Source organism: Peromyscus leucopus, chromosome 1 (assembly GCF_004664715.2).
Source record: "Peromyscus leucopus breed LL Stock chromosome 1, UCI_PerLeu_2.1, whole genome shotgun sequence".
Lineage (NCBI taxonomy): Eukaryota > Metazoa > Chordata > Mammalia > Rodentia > Cricetidae > Peromyscus > Peromyscus leucopus.
Window position 1 is genome coordinate 4,778,280 of NC_051063.1, and position 24,199 is coordinate 4,802,478.

A 24,199-nucleotide genomic window follows, 5' to 3' on the forward strand; every position below is an offset into this window, starting at 1 on the left:
CTCCTTACTCTGCCAGGATTTTTGAGAGTTAGGGTTAGGGGTCCTTAGAAAAAGTAATCAACATATCAAAAGCTGTAGTTTGAATTTGGAACTGATTAAAATTCTTAAAAATTGAAGTTTAAATATGAAAAAGGCCCATCCCCAATACCAGAGACCAGTTTTAACGAGTCAGACAAGCAATAACCTCCAGTTTGTGGTTATCATTGAAACTGAATTCTGCGATGACAGGTTGACGATGCTAGTGGTGGTTCTGTCTTGATTCATTTTGTTTTTTTGATATTTTGATGGGGCCTTTCTTACTTTGTAGCCCTGGCTTGCCTGGAACTCAACAGAAATTCACATTTCTCTTCCTCCTTCCACACCTTTAGGACTGCGCTTAACCTGGCAGGTTTATTTTCAAATGGTGGCTTGAGATGGTCTCATACTATAGTCCTGGTTGGTCTGTAATGTATCCCAGGCTGGCTTTAGACCTCCCAAGTGTTGGAATACAGGCCTAGAGCACCATACTCAACTCTGATGCTGTGTGTGTGTCTGTGTGTCCTTTTTTGAGACAAGGTCTTGTTTTGTAGCCTAGGCTGGCATTGGTTCTGGCTCTGCCTCCCAAGTGTTTAGAGTGCTAGAATCATAGGCATGCACAATCACTAGCTATTCTGGGCTTTTTAGTGGGTTGACCTACTACCACAGACAAACTGCCTTGATCATCATCAGTGGTCTGTCTTGAAATTGGAATCTAGAGTCTTTGCAGTGTTTTGCTGTTGTGTTTCCTGCAACCATTCTGCTCAGGTTCTGGGTCCTTAGGCTGAATTATTACCACCTCACCCTCATGCAAAGTCAAACTTACTCCCCCAAGGTTCCACATCCAGTTCTGAGTAATGTGGTGCTGTCCTGTTTGAGGACACTTCTGCCCCTTACAGAGACAGAGGAGGTGGTAACGACACTTTATTTGGGGATGAGAACTGAGATTGAACATGGCTTTAACATGATACATGAGAGCTTGACAATTGAACTACGTCTCCAGTCTCATTTATTTATTTATTGTATATATTCACTTGAGATTGAATTCTAGAAATCTTTGGATGCTGACATTCTGCTTGCACACTCCCAAATTCCCTCTTAAAACACCATTAATCACTTCACAGGGTAAAAGGTCATCTTCAGAGCTCTGTTCCAGCCAACTGGACAGACCCTTCCACGCAGGCACTGATGAGCTATCCTTACTCCAAGCCTCCAAAGGAGGGGTCTTTGGGGAGAGTACTAAAACACTGATTTACATCACATGGCCATTTGGAAGGGTGTCAAACCAGAGGCCTGCATTCTGCAGCCAACATCTTGGATCTGGCACTCAATGAAGGGTCTTTTTGTTAAGCCAGAAGCCACAGAAGTGGGGAGGAAGCACTGTGCAAACGAACATCATCAGTTAAGGGATCGGACCAAACTAGTCCCTGAAGATGAGCAGATACGTGAAAGACTCAACTGAAGCGCCAGGACCAGACAAGGCGAGGAAGAACAAATGAAACTGAAGGAGCCAACAGTTGACATGAGTGGCAAGGTGATGCTAGAGGACTGAGGACACTCTAGGGGAAATAAATGCTGGGGAAGCTCAGGAAAGTGCTTGGGCTTCTCCAGTTGGAATTTCCTCCTTTGCTATATCCAGAATTCTGCACTCCGAGAGATTAGAATTTTGCTCTTCCACCTGCCGTTGATGGGTGTGGAGCAAACCCTCTCGGAATGAGTCACTGCAGAGAGGGTGTGGGGCTCCCTAAAGTACAGCAAGGAACAGGAGTGGCAGAAGTATGCTGGATGGTGAGTGACAGGTGGCATGAGCCATTGAACCATGAGGGCTATAATCAGGGAATTCATCCTTTGTGTAGTGGTTCTAGAGGTAGCTTCCCACGGGTGAGAAGGAAGAGCACCTAGTGGCCATTGCATGCTCTTGTAATGACAGTAGCAAGTGCAGTCTGCATGTCCCAGGCCAGAAAGATGCCCTAAGGAGTCTGAAGGTCCTTAGGATTCTGGATGTGTACATATACAGAAGTCACATCTTTGGCAATATGCTTGTTGAGAACTTGACTAGATTATAGGATGGGCCCAAACAAGATGATATTCAGGCCCCAATGTGAATGTCTGCAAACATCAGCCACATGGGTTGAGGTAGAGAGATGGCTGGCAATTTGTGTTTTCATACCGTCATCACAGAACTTGTATTAGTTGCTTGTCTTGTTATGGCAGAATACCCCCATAAAAGCAAGGAAGGGAGGGTTTATTTTGCTCAGTTTGAAGGTGCAGCCATCATGGTGAGGAAAGCATAGAACCAGGAGCTTGGGGCTGCTGGTCATACTACACTTGCAGTCAAGAAGCAGAGATGAATGCTAGTGCTCAGCTTATGGTCTTTTTATTCAGCCCAGTCATACTCAAGGTGGGTATTTACCACTCAATTAAATCATTCTGGAGATAGTTCTGACACACGCAAAGGTTTATTTCCTAGGTGCTTCTAAATCCGGTCAAGTTGAAAACAAGGATTAGCCATGAAAACAACCAAAAGCACTTGAGGCTTTCCTCTGATTGCAAACTAAGGGAACCAATAAGCATCCAGCACCCAAGTTAACGTTTGGCCCAGCAACTAAAAGTAAAGTGTCTGTGGGAAGGCAGCTGGCGTCCAGGTCACAGTGTTCATCTGTGGCCACCAATGCCAAGGATCTTGGGATCAGCCTGAGGCAGAACCAAGTGGACTTGTTTGGGAAGCACAATTTCAGACAAGTGTAGTTAGTTTTTAAAACTAGCTTAGCTGATTTTTAATGGCAGCGAGTTTCCTATTCCTGGGAGTCTTTACACAAAAGCATGACTAATCCAGTCTGGGTGGGGTTAGGCAGGGTCCTTGCTCCAGAACAAGGTAAAATGTGGACCTCCATTGAGCTTCCCCTCAGCTAGATCATTCTTGGTCCTATTCATCACTTAGCTCTACATTTCTCGACCTAAACCTCTTTCTGGCCTGGGCCAGCTGCAAAGGAGGCCAAAATGGAGCCTTCTAGTTTTGTGTTCCTGGCTCCACTGCCAACAACTGCCCACTGCTTTCTTACCTTCCAAGTGGGCCAGGAAGCTGTCCATCCAACCATTTGACTCAAAGTAGTCTGTGGGTTCAAAACAGGCTAATGCCCTTTGGATGGGGAACAGACTAACCCACCAACACATGTATCCAGACCAGCTGGTTGGCTTGAGGAGAGTCAAAACTCTCTCTTGGGAAGAGTCTCAAGAGACCCAGTGTCCTGGGTTTGAGTGTTCCCAAGTCTCACCTTCTGAGAATACCGATGTATTGGGTTCCACAGAAACCCAAAAAACTTGTTCCTGAAGTGTCTTTCCAACCCAGGCTTTGGCCTGAAGCTCTCAGTCACTCTGTGGAAGGCGACTCCCAAACCCAGGCAGGGGGTGTGGGCCGAGGGTGAAACCCCGCCCTCGGGGTCCCTGATCTTTGCTCCCGCCCCAGGCTCCACGCCTCCCGGAGAGGCACCGGCGGGCGGCGCTCCTTTTGTGTGTTTCTCTCCAAGGTGCAAGGACCCCCACCCCCTGCCTCTCCAGGCAGTCCTCCCCCAAACTCTAGCCCTCTTCTCGGCATCCTGATCCTCCTGCCAGCTGGGGGGATTGGATCGTTCCTAGGAGGAGGGACAAGGTCGGCAGCCCCTTCCCCGGTGCGGGGGACCTGAGCCCACTGGAGTCCAGGAGCGCTGCTGCCAGTCATGTGGGCTGGACTGTTGCTCCGTGTTGCCTGCATCGTGATCCTGTTGCTGGGGTCTTCAGCCCGAGGCTACACGGGGAGGAAGGCGCCCGGGCACTACTCGGCAGAGAGGTAAGAGCCCAGCGCCTCTCAGCGGCCCAGCCACCGAGCGCCACGGCGTGGAGCTGGCAGAGGGCAGCCGCAGGACCAGTATCCTCTGTGGTGTGGGCGCACCAGAGGGTCTGGACAAAGAGCAGTTTGTGCCAGTTGGGTGGCCCTGGCTGGGGACTGCTCTGCCTAGGGCATATGGAAGATGGGATCCCGGCTCCGTGTGAGTCTAAGTACTAAGTGAAGGCGCTGATCCGGTGGCTAGGGGACCCCAGCACATGCCGTCTGGTCTCCACTGTCTGGCTTTCTTCTTTGGCAGTGCGGGCCCCCCCTCCTCCACTTCTGCACCCATTGCCTTGGGATTGGAGGTTTTTCTCAGTGTCCCTTGCTCTGCGCACTCCGTGGACCTTGGAGCCACCGGTGGCTCAGGGTTATGCTTTGGTTTCTGCGCATGTGTGCACAGGCCGAGGAGGCGGGAGGCGTGTCTTTCCGAGCCCTGTAATCCTCCCTAAGGGTGTCCCAGTCCTCCACCACAGTAGGGTGGTGAGGGAGTGGTGATCGTGTGTGCGTGATGCTCATGGCAAGGGAACACGGTGTCAGCGGATAGTCTGGCCCACAGCCACATCTTCCCAGGGGCGCACAGCGGGGGCAGCCCTAAAGGAAGGGCTTATAGCTCAACACGTGGGTTCCGCGGACCCCTTGCCAGTTCCTGCCGACTGAAGCAGTCCAGCGCAGGCTCAGTCTACCGCCATCTGCCTCCCTGGCACCACCGCACGTGAGAAGCGCCTTGGGGCTTTGTGGTGGGCGCTCTGCCCCTGCCTACCTGAGGGTGGAACTCCACCAGCTTCCCCAGGCACCCATCCTACCATTTACCACTTTGATGGCACCTCATGTCCCTTTCGGAGTCCCCTTTGGCTTGGCTGTTTAGCTCTTTTGAGGATCCCAGCTGCCGGACTCTCCTTGACGGTTGCATTCATCATGCCTGTGTGTGTGACATCATTAATGCCAGGCCCTGATTTGTCTTCTGAGAAGAAAAAGGACTTGGCCCCAGAGACAGTGCCCTGTACTGTCATGGTCCCCTAAGCTTCCCACATTTGGCACAGATTATTAACCCTATCTTGTCCTATATCCTTTGTGTCCGATACAGGGACAGACACAGAGAGGGTGCTCTGGCTGGTGGGGGGAAATTCCCTTCAGCTCTGACTGAGAATGTGGGAAAAGTCATCTGGTGACTGTTGCCTTGAGTGGATTCATGAATCTTGCTCCAGCCCTTGCTGAAGGAGTTCTAGTCCCTGCCGATGTCCCCTCTGCCTGGAATGCCCCCTCCTTCCTCCTTTTCATACCCGTTCTCTGGTCTTCTTTTGCTTGCAGCAGGGAAGCTGTCCTTCCGGGGACCCTCTCCTGGCCCTCTTCAAGGCTCCATGAGCCCTCCTAGGGTCACCATTACGCTCAGTTCCCATCACCTGGATCCTGTCTGTCCTTTGAAAGTGAGGACAGTAGCATATTCCCGGCTTTACTGCCTGCCGTTTTTGGACACCGGCTCCAGATCACCTGATACTCCGTAGGGTGTTCTTACTTGGGCAGACCCTTCTGGGCCTGGCCTTGAGTACCTTGTTGGCATCCTAGGGGATGCCACCCAGACCTTCTGCTTTCTTCCTTTTCTGGCCTCCCATTTATTGATCAGGTATTAGGTATTTTAGATGTTGAAATGAACAGATAAGACGCTCTTGTCCTCAGGGAGTAAAGAGGATATAGACAATGAAGCTTTTATCTATTCTCTTACGCTTTTGTCTAGTCTCGCTCCCAGGAGGGATTGTGGGTCATTTAGGAGTTTCCCATTGCTTTTCCCTGGGGGTCCTGAGAACCCTGTTCACTAACTTACAGACCAGTGGATGAATTGGGAGATTCTGCTACTCTCTTCATGCAGATTGTGGAGAGTGCTCTTTTCTTGCAGACGTCGTCTGGGCCCCCATGTCTGCCTTTCCGGCTTTGGGAGTGGCTGCTGCCCTGGCTGGGCCCCTTCCATGGGCAGTGGGCACTGTACCCTACGTAAGTACCCATCCCTGTGACCCACGCCTCCTCAGCACACACCAGTGCCGTGCATTGCCGGTGCCCAGTCCCTCACCTGCATTTTTCCCCTCAGCCCTCTGCTCCTTTGGCTGTGGGAGTGGCATCTGCATCGCCCCCAATGTCTGTTCCTGCCAGGATGGAGAGCAAGGGGCCACTTGCCCAGGTAACCAGGATGGACAATGGCTGATGGGGGACCACCAACTCACATGACGATTATGTGCCTGACATTGGGTACTTGAGATAGGTTCTAGCGTAGCACCTTCAAGACCTGGCCTGCTTAGGTAGGCATTTCCATACCTCCTTGACTGTTGAGGCTGAGACAAAGAAGAATTGGCTTTTCCTGGGTCCCTTGATGCATTAGCTACATTTGTTGCAGCTGTAACAAAACAGCTAAGCAAAGCAGCTCAGAGGAGGAGGAGTTAATTTGGGCTTATAGTCCATCAGGGCAGAGAAGGCCCAGCACCAGAAGAGCCAGGCAACTCACAGTCAGGACGCACCAAGAGTTGAATGCCATTGCTTGGCTCAATTTCTCATTTGTATTCCGTTTGGCTCCCAACCTGTGGAATGTTTGCCTTCCACAGTTAGAGTGGGTCTCCCCATCTCAACCCAGTCTAGAAACTCCTTCAGAGACATGCCCAGAGGTTTCCTCCCATTTGACTCAAGATCCGGGAAAGCTGACAATCGATATTAACCATCCACATGGCTAGTAAGCAGTAGTCGTGGATGTGAGATCTGTTTGCTGTCCCTCTGCCAACACTACCCCCTGCAGCAGAATTCAGGAGGAGCCTTAGGACATCTGAGAGGCCAGACTGCCACCTGCGATGCTGCGCCTTTGTTGACATGGCCCACTTCTGTGCTGTGTGTTTTAGAAGCCCATGGATCCTGCGGGGAGTATGGCTGTGATCTCACCTGTAACCACGGTGGCTGTCAGGAGGTAGCCCGAGTGTGCCCTGTGGGCTTCTTGATGACTGAGACAGCTGTTGGTATCAGGTGTGCAGGTGAGAGGCCTGGGATGGGGAGGGGGAGGGTGGAATGGCATCTCCTCCCTGGGCCAGCTAGAGTCCAGCAACCCAAGGGTACCGTCTTCCTATTATTTCACATGTATTTATAGGCAGGAGCAGAGTTGGGATAGAGGTGACAGGTGACCAAATAGTGGCTGCTATCGGAGAGTTTCCAAATATGGGGCAGGGGGACAAGGATAAGGACAGTCCCAATGTAACAGGGGCAGTGACTAAGAAAGTCCAGGGTGCTGGACTCAGAGGAACATGGAGACAGGATTGGAGTCAGCAGACATTGAAAACTGAGGGAACTAAAACTCAGTCACTATTTTGTCAAAGTATTATTTGTTTTCTTTTTTATGTTGTGGGATGGTTTAAAATGTTTTTATTATTGTTTTATGTGTACAGGCATTTTGCCTGCATGAATACACACCATGTGTGTGGAGTGCCCGAAGAGGACAGAAGGGGGCATCAGATCCCTCGGAACCGAGTCCCAGCTGGTTGTGAGCTTCCATGTGGGTGCTGGGAACTGAGCCCGCGTCCTCTGCAAGAACAAGTGCTCTCAATAGCCGAGGCATCTTTCCAGCTCCTATTATTTATTTTCTTGATTTTAAGTCACTGTAGGCAGAGTGTGTGACCTCTATCGGAGATGGTTGCTATGACCAATTTCTTGTCCATCTCTTCAGAGGCAAAAGCCTGGTTGGAGGTGTTTTGTGTTTGTTTGTATATGTGGTGTGGGCTGGAGAGATGGCTCAGCCATTAAAGGCTAGGCTCACAAACAAAAATATAAGTATATATGGTGTATGTACATGTGCAGGTACATGTGTCCACAGGCATGTGGAGGCCAGAATCAACATTAGATGTCTCCCTCCATGGCCCTCTACCTTAGTTTTTGAGTCAGGGTCTCTCACTAAACCTAGAGCTCGTTGATTTGTCTGGGCTGACCAGTGAGTATCCATGCCCTGCATTCCCCAAAGCTGGGGTTACAGGAGGCGTGTGCTGTTTGTGCCCAGCTTTCATGTGGATTCTGGGGAACCTGAGCTCAGGTTTGCACAGCAGGCCCTTTACCTATTCAGCCATCTGCTTTGTCCCTTTTTGGAATGTGTTTGTTTGTTTATCTTGAGAGAGGCTCAAACTATGTAGACCAGGCTGGCCTCAAACTCACAGAGATCCCCCTGTCTCTACCTCCCAGTGTTGGGGTTTTAAGGTGTGCGCCATGACGCTGCCCTTTTTGAAGTTTTAACAGTAAACTCTACTGCTTTCCCACTGACTAGTAAAGTAAATGAGAACTCATTTGGAAGCATGTGAAAGTAAGTAGAAAGTTGAAAGTGAATGTTTCCTTGAGTCCCACTCAGAGTGTTCCTACCAAAATGAAGTGCTTTCTCTGTTCCTTTATCTGGGCATGTACATGCTCTTGTGTGTAGATGTGTATATAAGGTTCATATGTATGTGTTCTTCATGAAATCGGGGCTGCATTACTGGAACTTTTGTTAAACTGAATTTTAGCTTAGTATTCAAAGTAACAGGTTTCATGATGGCATTTCCTCCCCCTGCCCCATTTATTTATGTATGTGTGTTATGACATGCATGTGGAGGACAGTGGTGGCTGTTGGGGGTTGGGGGACTCAGTGCAGTTCCAGAGAGCCCAGCAGCTATTCCCAAGCCCTCAAACCCTTGCCCACTCAGAAAAGGCTCTCCATGCTCCTGATTCTCCTAACCCCACTCTCTTCCAGGACACGCCTGCTGTGGCAGGTTATTCCTGAGCAGGGCATATGTCACCCTCTGTGCCTTGGAGCCACGATGTCCTGTCCGAGGCAGTCAGTAGCCCCTCCCTGAGTCTCCTGCTCACACCTGGTGCTCAGTGAACATCTAGTGGATGACACTGTTCACTGGGCCCTGTCATTTTGGGGACCTGAAGGTCACCCCATAAGGACCATCAAAATGATTCTCCTCAGGCACGCTTTCCCACCATTTAACCTGGGTTAAGAGTAGGGGCCAGTCCCTCTGTCCTTTTATCTCCTCTTTCTGGGGCTCCCCTCATGGCCATGGCACTTTGCTGATGGATGCTCCATCTTCCACACATGACCCCTCAAAACTGGGGTCTCTTTTCCTGGAGTCACAGCCACAGTTGGAGTAAGGATTTTCTTTTCTCAGACATTGACGAGTGTTTAAGCTCATCTTGTGAGGGCCACTGTGTGAACACGGAAGGTGGTTTCGTGTGCGAGTGTGGGCCAGGCATGCAGCTGTCCGCTGATCGTCATAGCTGCCAAGGTGAGTGGGGCAGAGGTGTCGGGAGCGGCTTCTAGGCCCTGCCAGGTCCGGAAGATGCATCCTCTGTGCCAAGTCCTCTGAGAAGGATGCTGTGTAATTCCCGCTTTACTGGGGAAAAACGAAGGTTCACTCACATGCGTTCTGTTTGTAAGAGATGGGACTTAGGGTTTAAGTCCATCATGGTGGACTCTTTTGTTTTGTTTCTTTGAGACAGAATCTCCTTACATATCCCTGGCTGTCCTGGAACTCTCTTTGTAGACCATGCTGGCCTTGAACCTGCCTTTGACTCCCAAGTGCTGGAATTATAGGCGTGTGCCCCAGCATTCATGGTGGACTTGCTCTGAACCAACATGCTCTAAAATCTGCTTCTGTCATAGGAAGGATGGGGATGAAGGAACGGTCCCAGGGAGAACAAGGGGCAGATGCCCCCAGGGCAGGAGGTACCAAGATGGAGGAAAATTCTCATCACAGTCACACAACAAGGCAGAGGAGACAAAATAAGCCCCTTGAGTCTGTGCTATTATTTTCTCTGCATGTGAAATTTCAACAGATCCAAGAATCTCGAGCACTGTGGTGTGAGTCTCAGGTCCTCTCTCCCATCGCCCTCCTCTGCCCACCCTAGAGAGCCCTGCTTTCCTAGTCTGCTTGAGTTGCTGCTTAGGCCACAGGAATTTGTTCTCAGCCCCTGCAGAGCCACCATCTAAGGCCAAGGTACTGGCTAGCTTTGCGTGGATTCCTCTGGTGTGAAGAAGATGCCCTTGCTGTGTCCGCTCAAGATGTTGAGAGGGAGGGACACAGGGTGCTTTGACGACTCTTCTAAGGGCATTAATCCATCATCATTAAGGCCCCACCCTGTGACATCATCTAACCCTAATTATCCCCCAAGCCCTACCTCCGAAGCACTTGCACCTTGGGAAGCTAGCTTTCAGCATGAACTTTCAGTCTCGAGGCCCTGCCTGCCTCTCTCAGCCACATGTTCTACATGTGCATCTATACAGGCTTATTAATGACCAAACTCGCCCATGCTGGGCGCCAGGCTAAGCACTTCCATCCATACAGTTAGGAAGTGGACACTGTTTATCTCCATCTCACTGAGAAGAACTCTGAGGCTTCACACAGTTGAGCAATTTACCCACAATCACATTGGAGCTGGGGGGGGGGCGTCTCATCCCAGTTGCTTTTCCAATTTCTTTCCCCTGAGCAGCTGATTGCTCTTAAGGCTCTTCCCACATCAGGTGAGCAGACCAGATAGATCTGTTGTTGTTGTTGTTGTTGTTGTTTTTAAACCGCTGCTTGGTTCTCTGTGGTGCAAGTGTCCCATAGCTTGAGTTCTTCTGCTGACAAACAGGGAAGTTATCTCTAGTTTAATTTTTTTTCTTTTTCCCCAGCTTCAAACAGCCTGGGGGAGTTTCTATGTGGGAGGCTCTGTAGAGGAAAGTTTTTAAGTCCACAGAAGACTTCTTTTCTGTTCAGACAAGAGGGAGAGACATTGGGGCAGACAGACTATGAGTCCAAGGGGAGGACCTTAAGAATGGGATGTAGAGCCTGGCGGTGGTGGCGCACACCTTTAATCCCAGCACTCAGGAGGCGGAGCCAGGCGGATCTCTGTGAGTTCGAGGCCAGCTTGCTCTACAGAGCAAGATCCAGGACAGGCACCAAAACTACACAGAGAAAACCTGTCTCAAACAAACAAACAGACAGACAGACAAGAATGGGATGTGTTTAGAAGATGTGGGAAAATAAACAAGGTGGTGGCTGGGACTGTCTGTCCATAGCTGTGTTTGTTTTATTTGTTTATTTTTCTTACATTGGAGTGTGCATGTGGGGGAGGGGCAGAGAACAACTTCTGGGAGTTCTTTCATCGTGTGTGGGTCCCAGGGATCTAACTCACAGGTTTGGAGGGAGGCACCTTTGTCTGCTGAGCCATTTCACTGGCCCCCATAGCATATTTAACGATCTCATGAATGCTGCTTATTGTGGGTGAGGGCCCTGAGAGGTTTGGAGCCGAGAGTGGCCCCTTGCAGATGACCTTGGGAGAGGACCTCCTAGAGACTATTATGGGATGATGGTTCGGGAAGAACAGAGGCAGAGGCAGAGGACTCAGGGAGGCTACATCTGTTCTCCAGCCTAGAGACAAGGTGGGTTGGGCTGGGACGAGATGGTGAGGGCAGAGAAGTTTGGAAAGATGGTCCCCATGGCCCTGAGTGGAGTGAGAGAGGGGGATGTTGAGAGATGGGTGCCAGCTTCATCTTCTCCCCTCACAGACACCGATGAGTGCCTGGGAACTCCCTGCCAGCAGAGATGTAAGAACAGCATTGGCAGTTATAAATGCTCCTGCCGCGCCGGCTTCCACCTCCACGGCAACAGGCACTCCTGTGTAGGTGAGATCTGCAGCCTGTGGGTGATACACTTAGGCTGTTAATCAGGAAGATGGACAGGTCAGTCTGGAATCTGGGAAGACCAACATTTGGACCTTCCGGTCTTGTGGATCCTCTGCTCAGAGTACTCCCATCCCATGCTTGATGACATCACTCTGCATGAAAGACCCCAAGCTGGGCGTTCCTGGCTATGTCTTCTTTCATTCTGCTATATTCTCATCACTGCTCTCCCAGATACACGTTAAGGACTCCTCTCTGCTCACCCATTTTCTAGGCTGCCTTTGCTCCTAGGGTAAACAAAGTACTTCATGTTTTGGATCCTTTAGTTTAGAAGGAGACTCCTGTTTTCTCAGCCTATTAGAAATTTCAAGAAAGGGATTACCATGTTTGGTTCATGGGTCAAAAGTAGGGTCCCACGAGCTTGAAAAAGACCTTGTACTAGAGGTATTTGTCTTGAGCCTGCTTTGAGCAGGATAATGAGTTTTAAGACACTGTTTACTGGGGCTGGAGAGATGGCTCAGAGGTTAAGAGCACTGACTGCTCTTCCAGAGGTCCTGAGTTCAATTCCCAGCAACCACATGGTGGCTCACAACCATCTGTAATGGATCTGGTGCCCTCTTCTGTATACATAATAAATAAATAAATCTTTAAAAAAAAAAAAGACACTGTTTACCATAGACAGCAGAAGGTATGGGTCTGAGATTTGCACCAGGGTTGAGCACTTATTTGTCCTGAGAATAAGATACACACCCACCCACTGGATACATGAAGTTTCCAAGGCTACTGCTGATAAATACCAGCCCTATTCCCAGCATTCTGAGTCACGTCTTGCCCCCTGGAGTGGGGATGGACTCTATAAGAATTCGAGGGGAACTCTGCCAGTCTCTTGAGTTGGGATGGGAGGAGAAAGGGCTCCATGGCCAAGGTGAGGCAGTGAGGCTCTTCCACAGATGTGAACGAGTGTCGGCGACCGCACGAGAGGCGAGCCTGTCACCACGCCTGCCATAACACTGTGGGCAGCTTCCTGTGCAGCTGCAGACCCGGCTTCAGGCTTCGAGCTGACCGTGTGTCCTGTGAAGGTGAGTTCGAGCTGACCGTGTGTCCTGTGAAGGTGAGCACCAGGCCCCGACCCTGCCCTCTAGACCTTAGTCCTGCCTTCTCAGCACAAGACCCTACCCCATAGGTCTTGTCCCTGTTCCCCTGGCTCCAGGCTACACTTTAGATCTTGGTTTGCCCGTGTGGTACCAGGCCTCACCCCTAACCACAGGCCCCACCTCTGTGCTGGACCCCTTCTTTAATCCCCCCCTTGTCCAGTCCTTTTGTCACTTCCAATATCCCCACTTTCTTCCTTCCTTTCTCTTTCCATTTTACATTTTTAAAATTTATTTACAAAAAATTTTTATGCATATGAATGTTTTGCCTGCTTATATGTGTGTGCCTGGTGCCTGTGGAGGTCAGAAGGGGGTGTCAGATCCCCTAACACTGGAGTTACAGCAGCAAATAGGTGCTGGGAACTGAACCTGAGTCCCCTGCAAGAGCAACTAGCGCCCTTAACCAGTGAGCCATCCCTCTATCCTGTTTTTTTTTTTTTTTAAATAAAAAGGTTGTTTATTTTATTTTATGTTAATTATGAGTGTTTTACCTGACAGTATATATGTGTACCATGTACCCTAGGAGGGCCAGAAGGGGGTGTCTGAGCTCCTGGGACTGGGGTTATGGATGGTTGTGAGCCGCCATGTGGCTGCAGGAACTGAGCCTGGTCGTCTGCAAGAGAAGGAAGGCAGTGCTCTTAACCCCTGAGAAGGCTCTCCAGCGCCAAGACTTCTCTATCCAATCCTTTCCTCTTTTCACTGCTCCCAGACATTGCACACACATGGTAAAAAGAAAGAACAGAACTGAACCCAAACAAACCAATAATTATGAAGGAAGAAAGGTGTGACACAGGCTCTCAGGGATTCTCCATCCCCCTGGCGGATGCTCATCCATATGGAAAATTCCCATTGAGCTTCCAAGTACATATGTGGGGGCAGGATCCTCCTCTCACAGGGGGGCAGTCTGTCGTGACGCTGGAGAGAACTTGCCCTGACCCCTCATCCTGAGCCCGAGCCCCTGCAGGGAAGCCAGAGCTAGGTGGGAAGCAGGGCACACAGACCCCCAGCACCTAGCAGCTGGGGAGACTTGTTCCCAGGATGGACCCTGGAGGTCTAGTCTCAGGAAACTTTTGTTCCCTTTGTAGCTATTGAGAAAGGGAGCGCAGGCGAATCTCGGCGCTGTTGGACCCCTTGCTGCGGGATCTTTTCTTGCCCATTAGTGTTTTCCCTGCCTTCTTCCCTTGTGACTGTCACCGTGGCCAGCAGTTCACAGCTGGCTACATTATGTTGATGAGGAAACTGCTGGGCCAATCTAGGACCCCAGAACCCCACTTCCTGCCCCTGCTGCCTCCCTTAGGAGACCCTGTGCTTCCATTTCAGCTTTCCCGAAGGCCGTTCTGGCCCCATCTGCCATCCTGCAGCCCCGGCCGCACCCTGCTAAGATGTCCCTACTCCTTCCGGAGGCAGGCCGGCCTGCCTTGTCCCCAGGACACAGCCCACCCCCAGGGGCCCCAGGATACCCCACTGGAGTCAGAACAACCCATCAGCCATCTACCCCCATGGCCCTACCCACATTCTTTCCCACACAGTTGCTATCCACCCCAGGGCCAAGTTCCTCCCTCCTGGGGACCCTCGGACCCCCCTCACTCCTCCAGGGGGAGGCAGTAGGAACCCCTTCCTCACCTAGGGGCCCGGAAGGCGCAAGGCTGGGAACAGGGCTCTCCTCCTGCCGGCACCAGGGAGCCACATATGAATCAGGGAGCCACTGGAGCCAACCTGGCTGTTCTCAGTGCTTGTGCCAGGTAGGTGTGAAGTCCCCGGGGCTGCCCTGGTGGAGTGTCTGGGGTCTGACCGTGACTGCAACTCCAGCTTGTGTGTCCAGGATGGAGAGGTGACCTGTGGAAAAGTGAGATGCAACACCACCTGTTCCCATCCGATCCCCCCCAGAGATGGGGGATGCTGCCCCTCTTGCACGGGTAAGAGCTGATGGGGAGGGACCCAGCCCTGCTCTTTCTCTCCCTAGCCTCTTGAAGCCCAAGGGCTATTTATTATCCAACTTTCCGCACAATCGGATCTTGGAGTCGCTCGGGAGGCCGATTCTGATTGGAGGTTCAGGGGTGGGTCTGAGAACAGACAAACTGCTGATCTGGAATCTCACTTTGAGAACCGTGTGTCTATGCTGAAGTACTCTTCAAGGAGAACCATTCATCAGGCCACCCTTCCTGCTCCTCCCTCCCTCCCTCCCTTCCTCCTTCCCTCCCTCCTTCCCTTCCTCCTTGGTTCATTCCTTCCTTCTTTCCATGAGTCCACATCCATTCTGTTGTCCCTTCCCCTGTCCCACCTGCCCTTGGATTGCTGGAGGACAGTCATTTCGCCTTCCTCCCAGGTCCAGGCTGGGGCTGGGGCTTAGTGCTCGCCTAGTATGTGTAAGGTAGGTCCTGATTCACTCTTCATCACCATAAAAACAATTTTTTCCCAGAGTTTGGCAAAGAAGTGCCTGTATTGGTTCTTATAGGGCCCTGGTGGAAAGAACTGAGTTCTCTTTATAACCAAGATTGTGGATCCTTTCAGTCTCTTGCTGGGTACATAGTGATATTTACATTTTGTTTTTCTGTTTGCTTTTGTTTTTCGAGACAGGGTTTCTCTGTGTAGCTTTAGCTGTCCTGGAACTCACTCTGTAGACCAGGCTGGCCTCAAATTCAGAGATCCACCTGCCTCTGCCTCCCAAGTGCTGGGATTAAAGGTGTGCACCACCACCACCACCACCACCACCACCACCACCACCACCACCACTGCCTGGAGATATTTCCATTTTATGGTAAAAATAGCTGAGTTGCAGAGAGGCAAGGAGGCATAGGCAAGACCGCTTGGGGAAATGGAGCTAGAATTCCCCATTTGGAACCTAAGCTGTGTGATGGGAATAAAACGATGCTTTCTCAAGACACGCGTGAATGAACACTCTCAGGGCCGCTTGATCTTGTATGTGTCTCCTGTATTGTTTCCCAGAGGCTCTAGGACCACTTAGTTCAAGGAACCTATGTCTGCCACTGCTGGGGTGGTGAGAGGGGGTTCCAGAAGTATTGTTGAAAGGATAATCAGCACTGATGGTGGCGTGGAAAGGTCACGGTCATGACCCAGTATCAGTATTCAGAGCTTTATTAGGAGGAAGGGGGGGCGGGGGACCAGGCCTGGTGAGAGAGAAAGATGGTGGGGTGGGAGAAGAGGGAGCAGAGCAGAGCAGGCAGGGAGCGGAGAGCAGAGAAAGAGCGCGGGGTCTGCAGCCGGCTTTTTAAGGCACATTCGTAGTCGACAGTGTACACTGATGATGGAAGACGAAAGACCCTGACCTGTGCATGTGCAGGAGTGAGGACAGGATCCTAACAATTACTCCTGGAAAAGTAGAGACCTCGGGTTTCCTCTTCTTTGAGGAGGCTGATGTCCCCATCTCGTTTGTCTTTCTAAGGCTGCTTTCACAGTGGTGCCATCCGGGAAGAAGGGGAAGTGTTTTCACCTCCTGAGGAGAACTGCACTGTGTGTGTCTGTCTGGTGAGCAACCTGAGATCCCCACTGGCTGTTTTCTCAGCCTTTGGGTGTTGTCAAGGAGGGGAGCAGACTGGATGTTGAAGGGAGCTTGCTTCAGGGCTTTGGGTCTAAACAGCTTGAGAGGGTCATAGAAGCATCCATCTGGCCAATGGACTTGGGAGGCTGTGTGTGCTGTGCATGAGAGAGCCAGAGCAGAACAGGGTCCACCTGTTTGGGAAGGGGAGGGAATGGAACTGTCTCAGGAACTTCACCAGGGAAGTTTTCTCCAGGCAAAATATTTATTAGCACAACAAAGGTGTCCATGTGGGGGAGAGCAGCCTCACTAAGCTCCCTGGCCTTCTTAAGAGTATTTCTGCTTCTGGCAAGTTCACTCCTCAAGAATAATCATAAGCATTTACTGTGCCAGATGCTGCTTGTATGCATTTGATTTTGAACACTCACTGTATGTCAGGCACAGGCTTGGTGCCCTTCCTCTGTTCCCTAACCAGAGGCTCCCAGCAAGTGCAGGGTGGGCAATACTGTCCCTGATCTACAGATTCAAAGATGGAGGCTGGGAGCTGGTGGAGCTGAGGTTTGAACTGAGGTCTGTTACAGGCTTTGTCTACCAATTCTTGCTGCCACCCTCTGTCCATCTTTAAACATGGCCGACCACAATGGTGGATAGGGTGGTGTATGATCAGGGACACACAGAATGCCGGTAGCATTCATCTAGCTCTTCCTGTGTGCTAAGCATGCAGAGACTAGGAACTTATGTGCATTCTCCCATTTTTATGTAGTGAGGCCCATGGTAGAAGCTCCTGGAGATGTGATATCCTTTGCCTAAAATCTTGTTTGTGGAGGCATATGTTACAGGCTTTCTTTGGGGCCACCAACCAGCTCCCAAATCATGACACGGAGGCTTATTAGTTATGAAAGCTCGGCCTTACCTTAGGTTCGTTTCTTGCTAGCTCTTATAATTTAAATTAACCTGTTTCTTTTCGTCTATGTTTTGCCTTGGGACTTTTACCTTTTTTTCATTCTGTATGCTTTACTCCATTCTCCCTCAGCCCAAATTCCTTCTCCTATTCCCCCTGCCTGCCTTCCCTGTCTGTCTCTCTTCTGCCCAGCTATTGGCCATTCCGCTTTTTAATTAGACCAATCTAATAAATGTGCCTTACCTAGGCAGGCAAAGTACAACAGCAACAGATCTTTACATAGTTAAATGCAGCATAAACAAATGTAACACATCTTTACATAGTTAAACAAATGCAGCATAAACAAATGTAACACATCTTTGCCTAGTTAAAGTAATATTCCACAACATAAACAAATGTAACACATCTTTACATAGTCAAATTAATATTCTGCAACAGACATAGACACTGGAACTCAGGTCTAGATGACCCTAATGTTGGAGAGTTTTTTTTTTTAATTTTAACTTCAAAATTGTTTTTAAAGATGTATTTTGTGTCAGGTATGGTGGCATGTTTTTAATCCTAGTACTTGAGAGGCAGAGGCAGGCAGATCTCTGTGATTTTGAGGCCAGCATGATCTACATGTTGAGTTCCAAGACAGGATAGCTTGGGCTGTGAGATCCTCTCTCAAAAAAAAAGTACTTTATTATTTTGACTTTTTAATTATTTATTAAAAAAATTATTTATGGGCTGGAGAGATGGCTCAGTGGTTAAGAGCACCAGCTACTCTTTCAGAGGACCCAGATTTGATATCCAGCACCCACATGACAGCTCACAATTGTCTGTAACTCCAGTTCCAGAGGATCTGGCACCTGGCAGAGACATACGTGCAGGCTAAAAAAAAAAAAAAAAAAAAAAAAAAAAAAAAAATTATTTATGTATTTTCCTGTGTATGAGTGTTTTGGTTGCATATGTGTCTATGCATGGTGCCCTTGGTGCCTGGTGTCCTTGGAGGCTAGAAGAGAGGGTGTCAGATCCCCTGGGACTGGAGTTACAGATGGTTGTGAGATACCCTGGGGGTGCTGGGAACTGAACCTGGTTCTTCTGCAGGAGCAAGAAGTGCTCTCAGCCACTGAGCCATTTCCCCAACCCCGTGATTATTGTGTATGTGGGCAGGGGTGTTCAGAGACCAGAATAAGGTATCTGATCTCTTGCAGCTAGAGTTAAGGGCTATTGTGAGCTGCCTGATGTGAGTTTGGGAAACAAACGCCTGTTCCTTTGAAGAGCAGAAAGTGTTTTTAACCACAGAGCCATCTCTCCAGCTCCTAACTTGAAATATCTATCTATCTATCTATCTATCTATCTATCTATCTATCTATCTATCTATCTATCTATCTATCTTTTTATAAAAAAGAAAAGTCTCAAGTAGTCCTTGGTGGCCTGAAACTTACAATGTAGACCAGACTAGCCTCAAACTCACGGAGATCTGCCTGCTTCTGCCTCCCAGGTGCTGGGATTAAAGGTGTGGTTGACAGAGAACCTGGCCCTACCCTTGTCCCCACTACCATCCTTTGCCTCCTCAGGCTGGAAATGTGTCTTGTATCTCCCCGGAGTGTCCGCCTGGTCCCTGCAAGACTCCCCCACAGTCAGATTGCTGTACTTGTGTCCCAGGTAGGTGACTCTTGGGAATTTTTTGTTGTTTGGGGTGTTGGGGAGCAAGTGCCTTTGGAGTTTGTACTGGGCTCGGAGAGGGGAGACCTACTCCTGCTTTAAAAGGGTGGGTCAAATGATGTAACTCAATAACTCGTTTTGAATGACTGTCTCCTTCGTGATGTTCACCTTGGCCAGACTATGCTCATGGCTTGGCCTTCTCCTGTCCCTTCCTTTAGGACACATCTTGAGTGTAGGCAGAAGGGGCTATGAGCCCATTCTTGGCAGGGATCTGCCCCTGGGTGTAGAGGAATCTCTTTAAACCTACTGTGATATAAGAACATGGTTTCCTATGACTTAGACAACCCAGGCCTTTCAGGTAACCAAGGCAAGCAGGCCCTTTGCAGATAAGGCTGCTGCAGGGAGAAGCACCCAGAGCAGTCCCTCACTTGTAGTGCCTACCTCCATCCCACAGTTACTCACTAACTAAGCCTGCCATCTTGTGGGGTGGGACATCCCCCTCTCCTGAGAATGGACACCTCTCTTGTCTAGCAGAACCCTAGTCTCTCTTGGTCCCCACTGCACAGGGGCTGCCTGTTTGCCTGTGACATTCATAAATCCCCTAAAAAAGCTCTCACTTGTTGCTGGAGGGCTTCTCTCTAGGTTCCCCAAGCCCCGCAGTCCCACAATCCACTTATAAAATAATCACTCAGACGCTTATATCACTTATAAACTGTATGGCCGTGGCAGGCTTCTTGCTAACTGTTCTTTTATCTTAAATTAACCCATTTTTATAAATCTATACCTTGCCACGTGGCTGGTGGCTTACCAGAGTCTTTACATGCTGCTTGTCCTGGCGGTGGCTGCAGTGTCCCTCCTTCTTCCTGTTTCCCCAATTCTCCTCTCTCTTTGTCCCGCCTATACTTCCTGCCTGGTCACTGGCCTTCAGTGTTTTATTTATATAGAGTGATATCCACAGCACTCACTTGAAGGACAACTTGTCTTAACACGCCCCCCAAAGGCCAGCTTGTCTTAACATACCCCACCCCCAGCTCCCATATACTTTATTCACTTCCTTCTCAGTTTCCAAGTTAAGTCTAACAATGACCTCATCAGCGAGAGGGGATGTTCCCCACCAGCATGTGTCCCGAGCTATTTGGGACACCTGCCATCTCTTGGTCTGTTGAGTCCTTGAGTTGTTACAATGAGAGAGTACTGCTCACTGCTCCCTTTTAATGAAAAAGCAGATTCAGAGAGGTCAAGTCACTGTCTAGAGACACACAGCAGTTAGTGATGAGGCTGAACTTCAACTCAAATCGTCCTGATTTCAGAACTGGCATTCTTTTAAAACATCATCTTGGGTCAGTGGGATGGCTTAACTGGTAAAGGTGCTTAATAACCAGGGTTTGGTCCCTGCAACCCGCCTGGTAGGAGGGAATGAACCTCTGCAAGTTGACCTTTCATCTCTACATCATGCCCATCCCCCAGTTAATAAATGTAATTAAGAATTTAAATTCCTTTTTTCCCACGGTACTAGAGATTGAGCCTGGGGAGCTGTGCAAGCTAGGCGAGTGCTTTCTCACCGAGCTGCATCCCCAGCCCGTTTTATACTTCTTATTTTGAGAGGGGACCTCATTAGGTTCCCTAGATGGCCCAGGATTCCCTCTAGATTCAGTCAGGCCTTGAGGGTTCCTCTGCTTGCCTCAGCTTCCCATGCGGCTGGAGATACAGGCTGTGCCATCAGGCCTGGCATACAGTTTTTTTCTAACTTAAGAGATTTTGTTGTTGTTATTATTTTTGTCTTGTTTTCATTTATTTTGAGACAGGGTCTCACTATGTATCCTTGGCTGTCCTGGAACTAACTATGTAGACCAGGTTGGTCTCAAACTCATAGAGCTTTGCCTGCCTCTGCTTCCCAAGTGCCAGGACTAAAGGCATGAGACACCATGTCTGACTTTGTTTTTTTGTTGCTGTTGTTTTCGAGACAGGGTTTCTCTGTGTAGTTTTGGTGCCTGTCCTGGATCTCACTCTGTAGACCAACCTTGCCTTGAACTCACAGAGATCCGCCTGGCTCTGCCTCCCAAGTGCTGGGATTAAAGGGGTGCGCCACCGCCACCCGACTGGTTTTTTTTTTTATTAATTTGTTTTGTTTGTTTGTTTGAAGTTCTTTTTGTACAGTTAGTGTGAAAGCTGTGAGGTGGGAACCGTCAGTTCCATTGCACAGTGAAGGGCAGTAGCTTCAAGAGAGTAATAGTTTTTGCTCTAAGTCAGCTCTGCGATGTAGAGCTGGGACTTGAATCCCCAAGCAACCTGAATGAATATACTCTTTGGCAGGCTTTGGGGCTGGTGTTACCCTGGGGAGGATCTTCAGATGTTCTTTGTCCATCTTCTGGCACAGCTCCTCCTAGTTTCTTACTGTGTAGCTGTTTGGGCTCCCACTGCCTCTGGGGTAATGACCTGGTTTTGTAGGTTTTTAGGTGTAACTTGTGTGGAGGGTCTGGGATTTGGAGGCTGAGAAGCACTCTGAGTTCTGGCAAGGGGCAGCTGCCCTGCTCCTCCCTGCCCATCCGTCCACTCTTCTAGCTTCTCTATCCAGAGAGCCCTTCTGCCCTTGTCTCCTGCAGGGAGATGCTTTTTCCACGGCCGATGGTATACGGACGGGGCTGTGTTCAGTGGAGGTGGTGACGACTGTACTACCTGTGTCTGCCAGGTAGGCTGTGAGGTTCCTGCACCTGCTGACCCAGTGGGAGGTTCCTGCACCTGTTGACCCGGTGGAAGATGGGAAGGAGTTGGGTGGGCAGCATAGGAATTTACCCAAGATGCTTTGCCATGGAGACGATAACCTGCCATGCATCGAAAGGAGAGACTGAGGCAGCAGTCCCTGTAGGAATCTCCCATGCCTTACAACAGTCTCTATGAAGTCAGTCTTCTTCAGTCCTGTATTGGTAGAGCACTTGCTATGATCTGGGGACACACACCCTCAGCCCAGAAGAGCGCCAGCCTCCACTGACTGGCAGCCTATAGCCTAGGTGGGCATGCCAAGCCTGTAGCTTGGCACAGGAACCTCAAACCTTCTTGGGAGGAAAGAGGGACAGTGGAGACCTGAGGGGTGACTAGGACTAGTCAGGTGAGGTGCTGAGGGTGCTGTACCTTCTGGTTGGAGCAGAGGCAGGTGGGTTTTCAGGATGTGTCTTCCGGCTGGAAGCAGGCTGGGCGATGTGGTCTTTGTACAGTAGTTTATCAGCTGGTGAGTGCCCCCAGGAGAAATGGGCTAGGGAAGTAGTAGAGGGCAGAGAGGATTCTGAGAAGACCTCTTCCACCCATCCCATGGGCAGCTCTGCACCGTGGATGGTGCCGCAGAGATGCCAGAGGAGGGAGCTGGGCTCTCACAGCTGTGCATCAGACATGGCCGTGCATAGGAGGCCAAGCACCCTCTCTGTCTCAGGAGGATGTCTGTGTCAGATGGGTGAGAAAGGCTCCCGGACAGCAGACCGGTCCAGTAACTGGACTGAGCCGCTAAAGCTTGGAGTGGTGGGGTGGCATGATGAGGTTGACATCTGGGAGAGTTTCCTAGCTATGGAGCCGAGTAGATTAGAGGGATGGGAGGGGGTGGGAGTGAAGGGCAGTAGGAGGGAGTCTCGATGGAACTAGGGTGAAGAGGGAGGATGAGAGATGGTAGAGACTCACCTAGGGCAGGGGGAACACCGCAGGACCTTCCTTTAGCTCCCTAAAGGACTCACCCTTCTCTGCTCCTGCTTCCCTGGACATTCACTTTTACTGGAGGGTCTGGAGGATGGCTGCTCACCAACCTTCTCTTTAGCCCTAGGTGGCCCAGGGCTGGGGAGCCGCCCTCACTGCTGTGTGCTCTTGTCTCTCTTCCAGAACGGGGAGGTAGAGTGCTCCTTTACCCCGTGTCCAGAACTGGAGTGCCCTCGGGAGGAGTGGTGGCTGGGCCCAGGACAGTGCTGCTTTACCTGTTGGGAGCCTCCACCCAGCACAGGTGAGGTCTGGCTGCCTGGCCCCCAACACAGGGCTCAAGTGCACAGGGGGGAGGCTGAGCTTCCCACACTTGGACTGATGGTGTGTGTGTGTGTGTGTGTGTGTGTGTGTGTTAGTGGTGTGAATACGAGTGTTTTATAAAGCGTTGTGTGTGAGCTGTGACTATGGAAGCGTGTACGTTTGTGTGTGTGAGTATACTAATGAGTGGGCCTGCCTGTGTGTGTATCCTTGGAAGGGTGCTTTGTATGAGTGTACCTGTAAGTATGTATAGTTGGATATGCCTTTTAAGTGTTGGTGTGTGAATGGCATCTGTGTCTGAATATATCTGAGTTTTATATGATATACCTGTGAATGCTCATCTGTGTGTGTTTGTACCAGTTCCCTATGATGTGTGTGTAATTTGATGTATATGTTTTTGTGCCAGTGAACGTCTGTGTTTGATTGTGTAAGTGTGTGTGACCCTGTTGTCTCTGAGGGTGTCTGTTTGTGAGTGTGCCAGTATGTATGATGTATGTGTGTATGCATTTGCATATATGCAAATATACATTTGTATTTTGTGTGTGTCTGTGGGTTGTGTTTTGTTAGTATAAGTTTGTGGGTCCCTAAGTATGTGGCTGAGTATAGGCCATCTTTTTGGGAATGTATGTGTTTGTCTGTCTGATATGTTTATGTAAAAGTTTGCATATCTATTAAGCAAACATTTGTGTCTATGGTTTGTGTGGTGTGTATGTCTGTGAGCATGGGATTTCATCTTTAGAAGAGTGGTACTGTAGTTCTGGGGAGCATTCCTGCCTACTGTGTTTTGTCTTTTGTCTGTTTGTTTTTGGGGTGTTGTGGGTCCATTGAGCTCCATCGCTGGCGCTCTGCCAAGTGTCTTTTCCCTTTGGTACCTCTCCTGCCAGGCTGCTCTCTAGATGACAACGGGGTTGAGTTTCCAATTGGACAGATCTGGTCGCCTGGTGATCCCTGTGAGTTATGCATCTGCCAGGTGAATGACAACCTGCTCGCCTTCAGCTGCTTTACCTGGCTGTCCCTCTGCCTCCCCGACAGAGGCAGGGCCACTGCCAGCCTGGCCTTAGACTCCCTCCTGGGCAGGTTGGAACCCACTTGTTCTGCTTTCAGTGGATGGTTGAGGGCAGTAGAGCTTGGCGGCTGCCTTAGATGCTTGGGCAGGGAGCTGCTGCTGTGAGGGTCTGCCTCGGGGGCCTCAGGGGCCTCACAGAGGATGGCTGGGGTACCATTTTTGTGTCAGGATGTTTTATCTTGACCTGCACCCTGTCATAGCTAAGTAAGAGTGTGCATTTGAAAGTCAAACATGGCTGTTTATTAAGAAACTGCACAAGGCTTCCCTTTCCATTCTGAGTGCTTTGGGTTCCTGGGGGCTTTATTCCTCTAAATAAAGCAGGTGGGGGTGGGGTATCATTAGGGGGCCCCTGTCAGTCCTGCAGGGTCTCCAGGCCCCACATCTTAATTTCCAGATGACTGTTTA

General features: G+C 50.0%; 1 protein-coding gene across 1 annotated transcript in view; it reads left to right on the forward strand.

Annotated features, from left to right (window-relative positions):
* The first annotated feature begins 3,355 nt into the window (after positions 1–3,355).
* The window catches only part of Vwce (von Willebrand factor C and EGF domains), a 29,798-nt gene continuing 8,954 nt past the window's right edge, over positions 3,356–24,199 (forward strand). The window contains 14 exon segments of the mRNA XM_028884243.2: positions 3,356–3,841; positions 5,772–5,866; positions 5,961–6,050; positions 6,757–6,885; positions 9,040–9,156; positions 11,421–11,537; positions 12,485–12,613; positions 14,006–14,427; positions 14,508–14,601; positions 16,089–16,171; positions 18,645–18,732; positions 21,336–21,421; positions 22,594–22,711; positions 23,613–23,698. Of these exon segments, the coding sequence (XP_028740076.1) occupies positions 3,732–3,841; positions 5,772–5,866; positions 5,961–6,050; positions 6,757–6,885; positions 9,040–9,156; positions 11,421–11,537; positions 12,485–12,613; positions 14,006–14,427; positions 14,508–14,601; positions 16,089–16,171; positions 18,645–18,732; positions 21,336–21,421; positions 22,594–22,711; positions 23,613–23,698 (1,764 nt within the window). The 5' untranslated portion in view covers positions 3,356–3,731.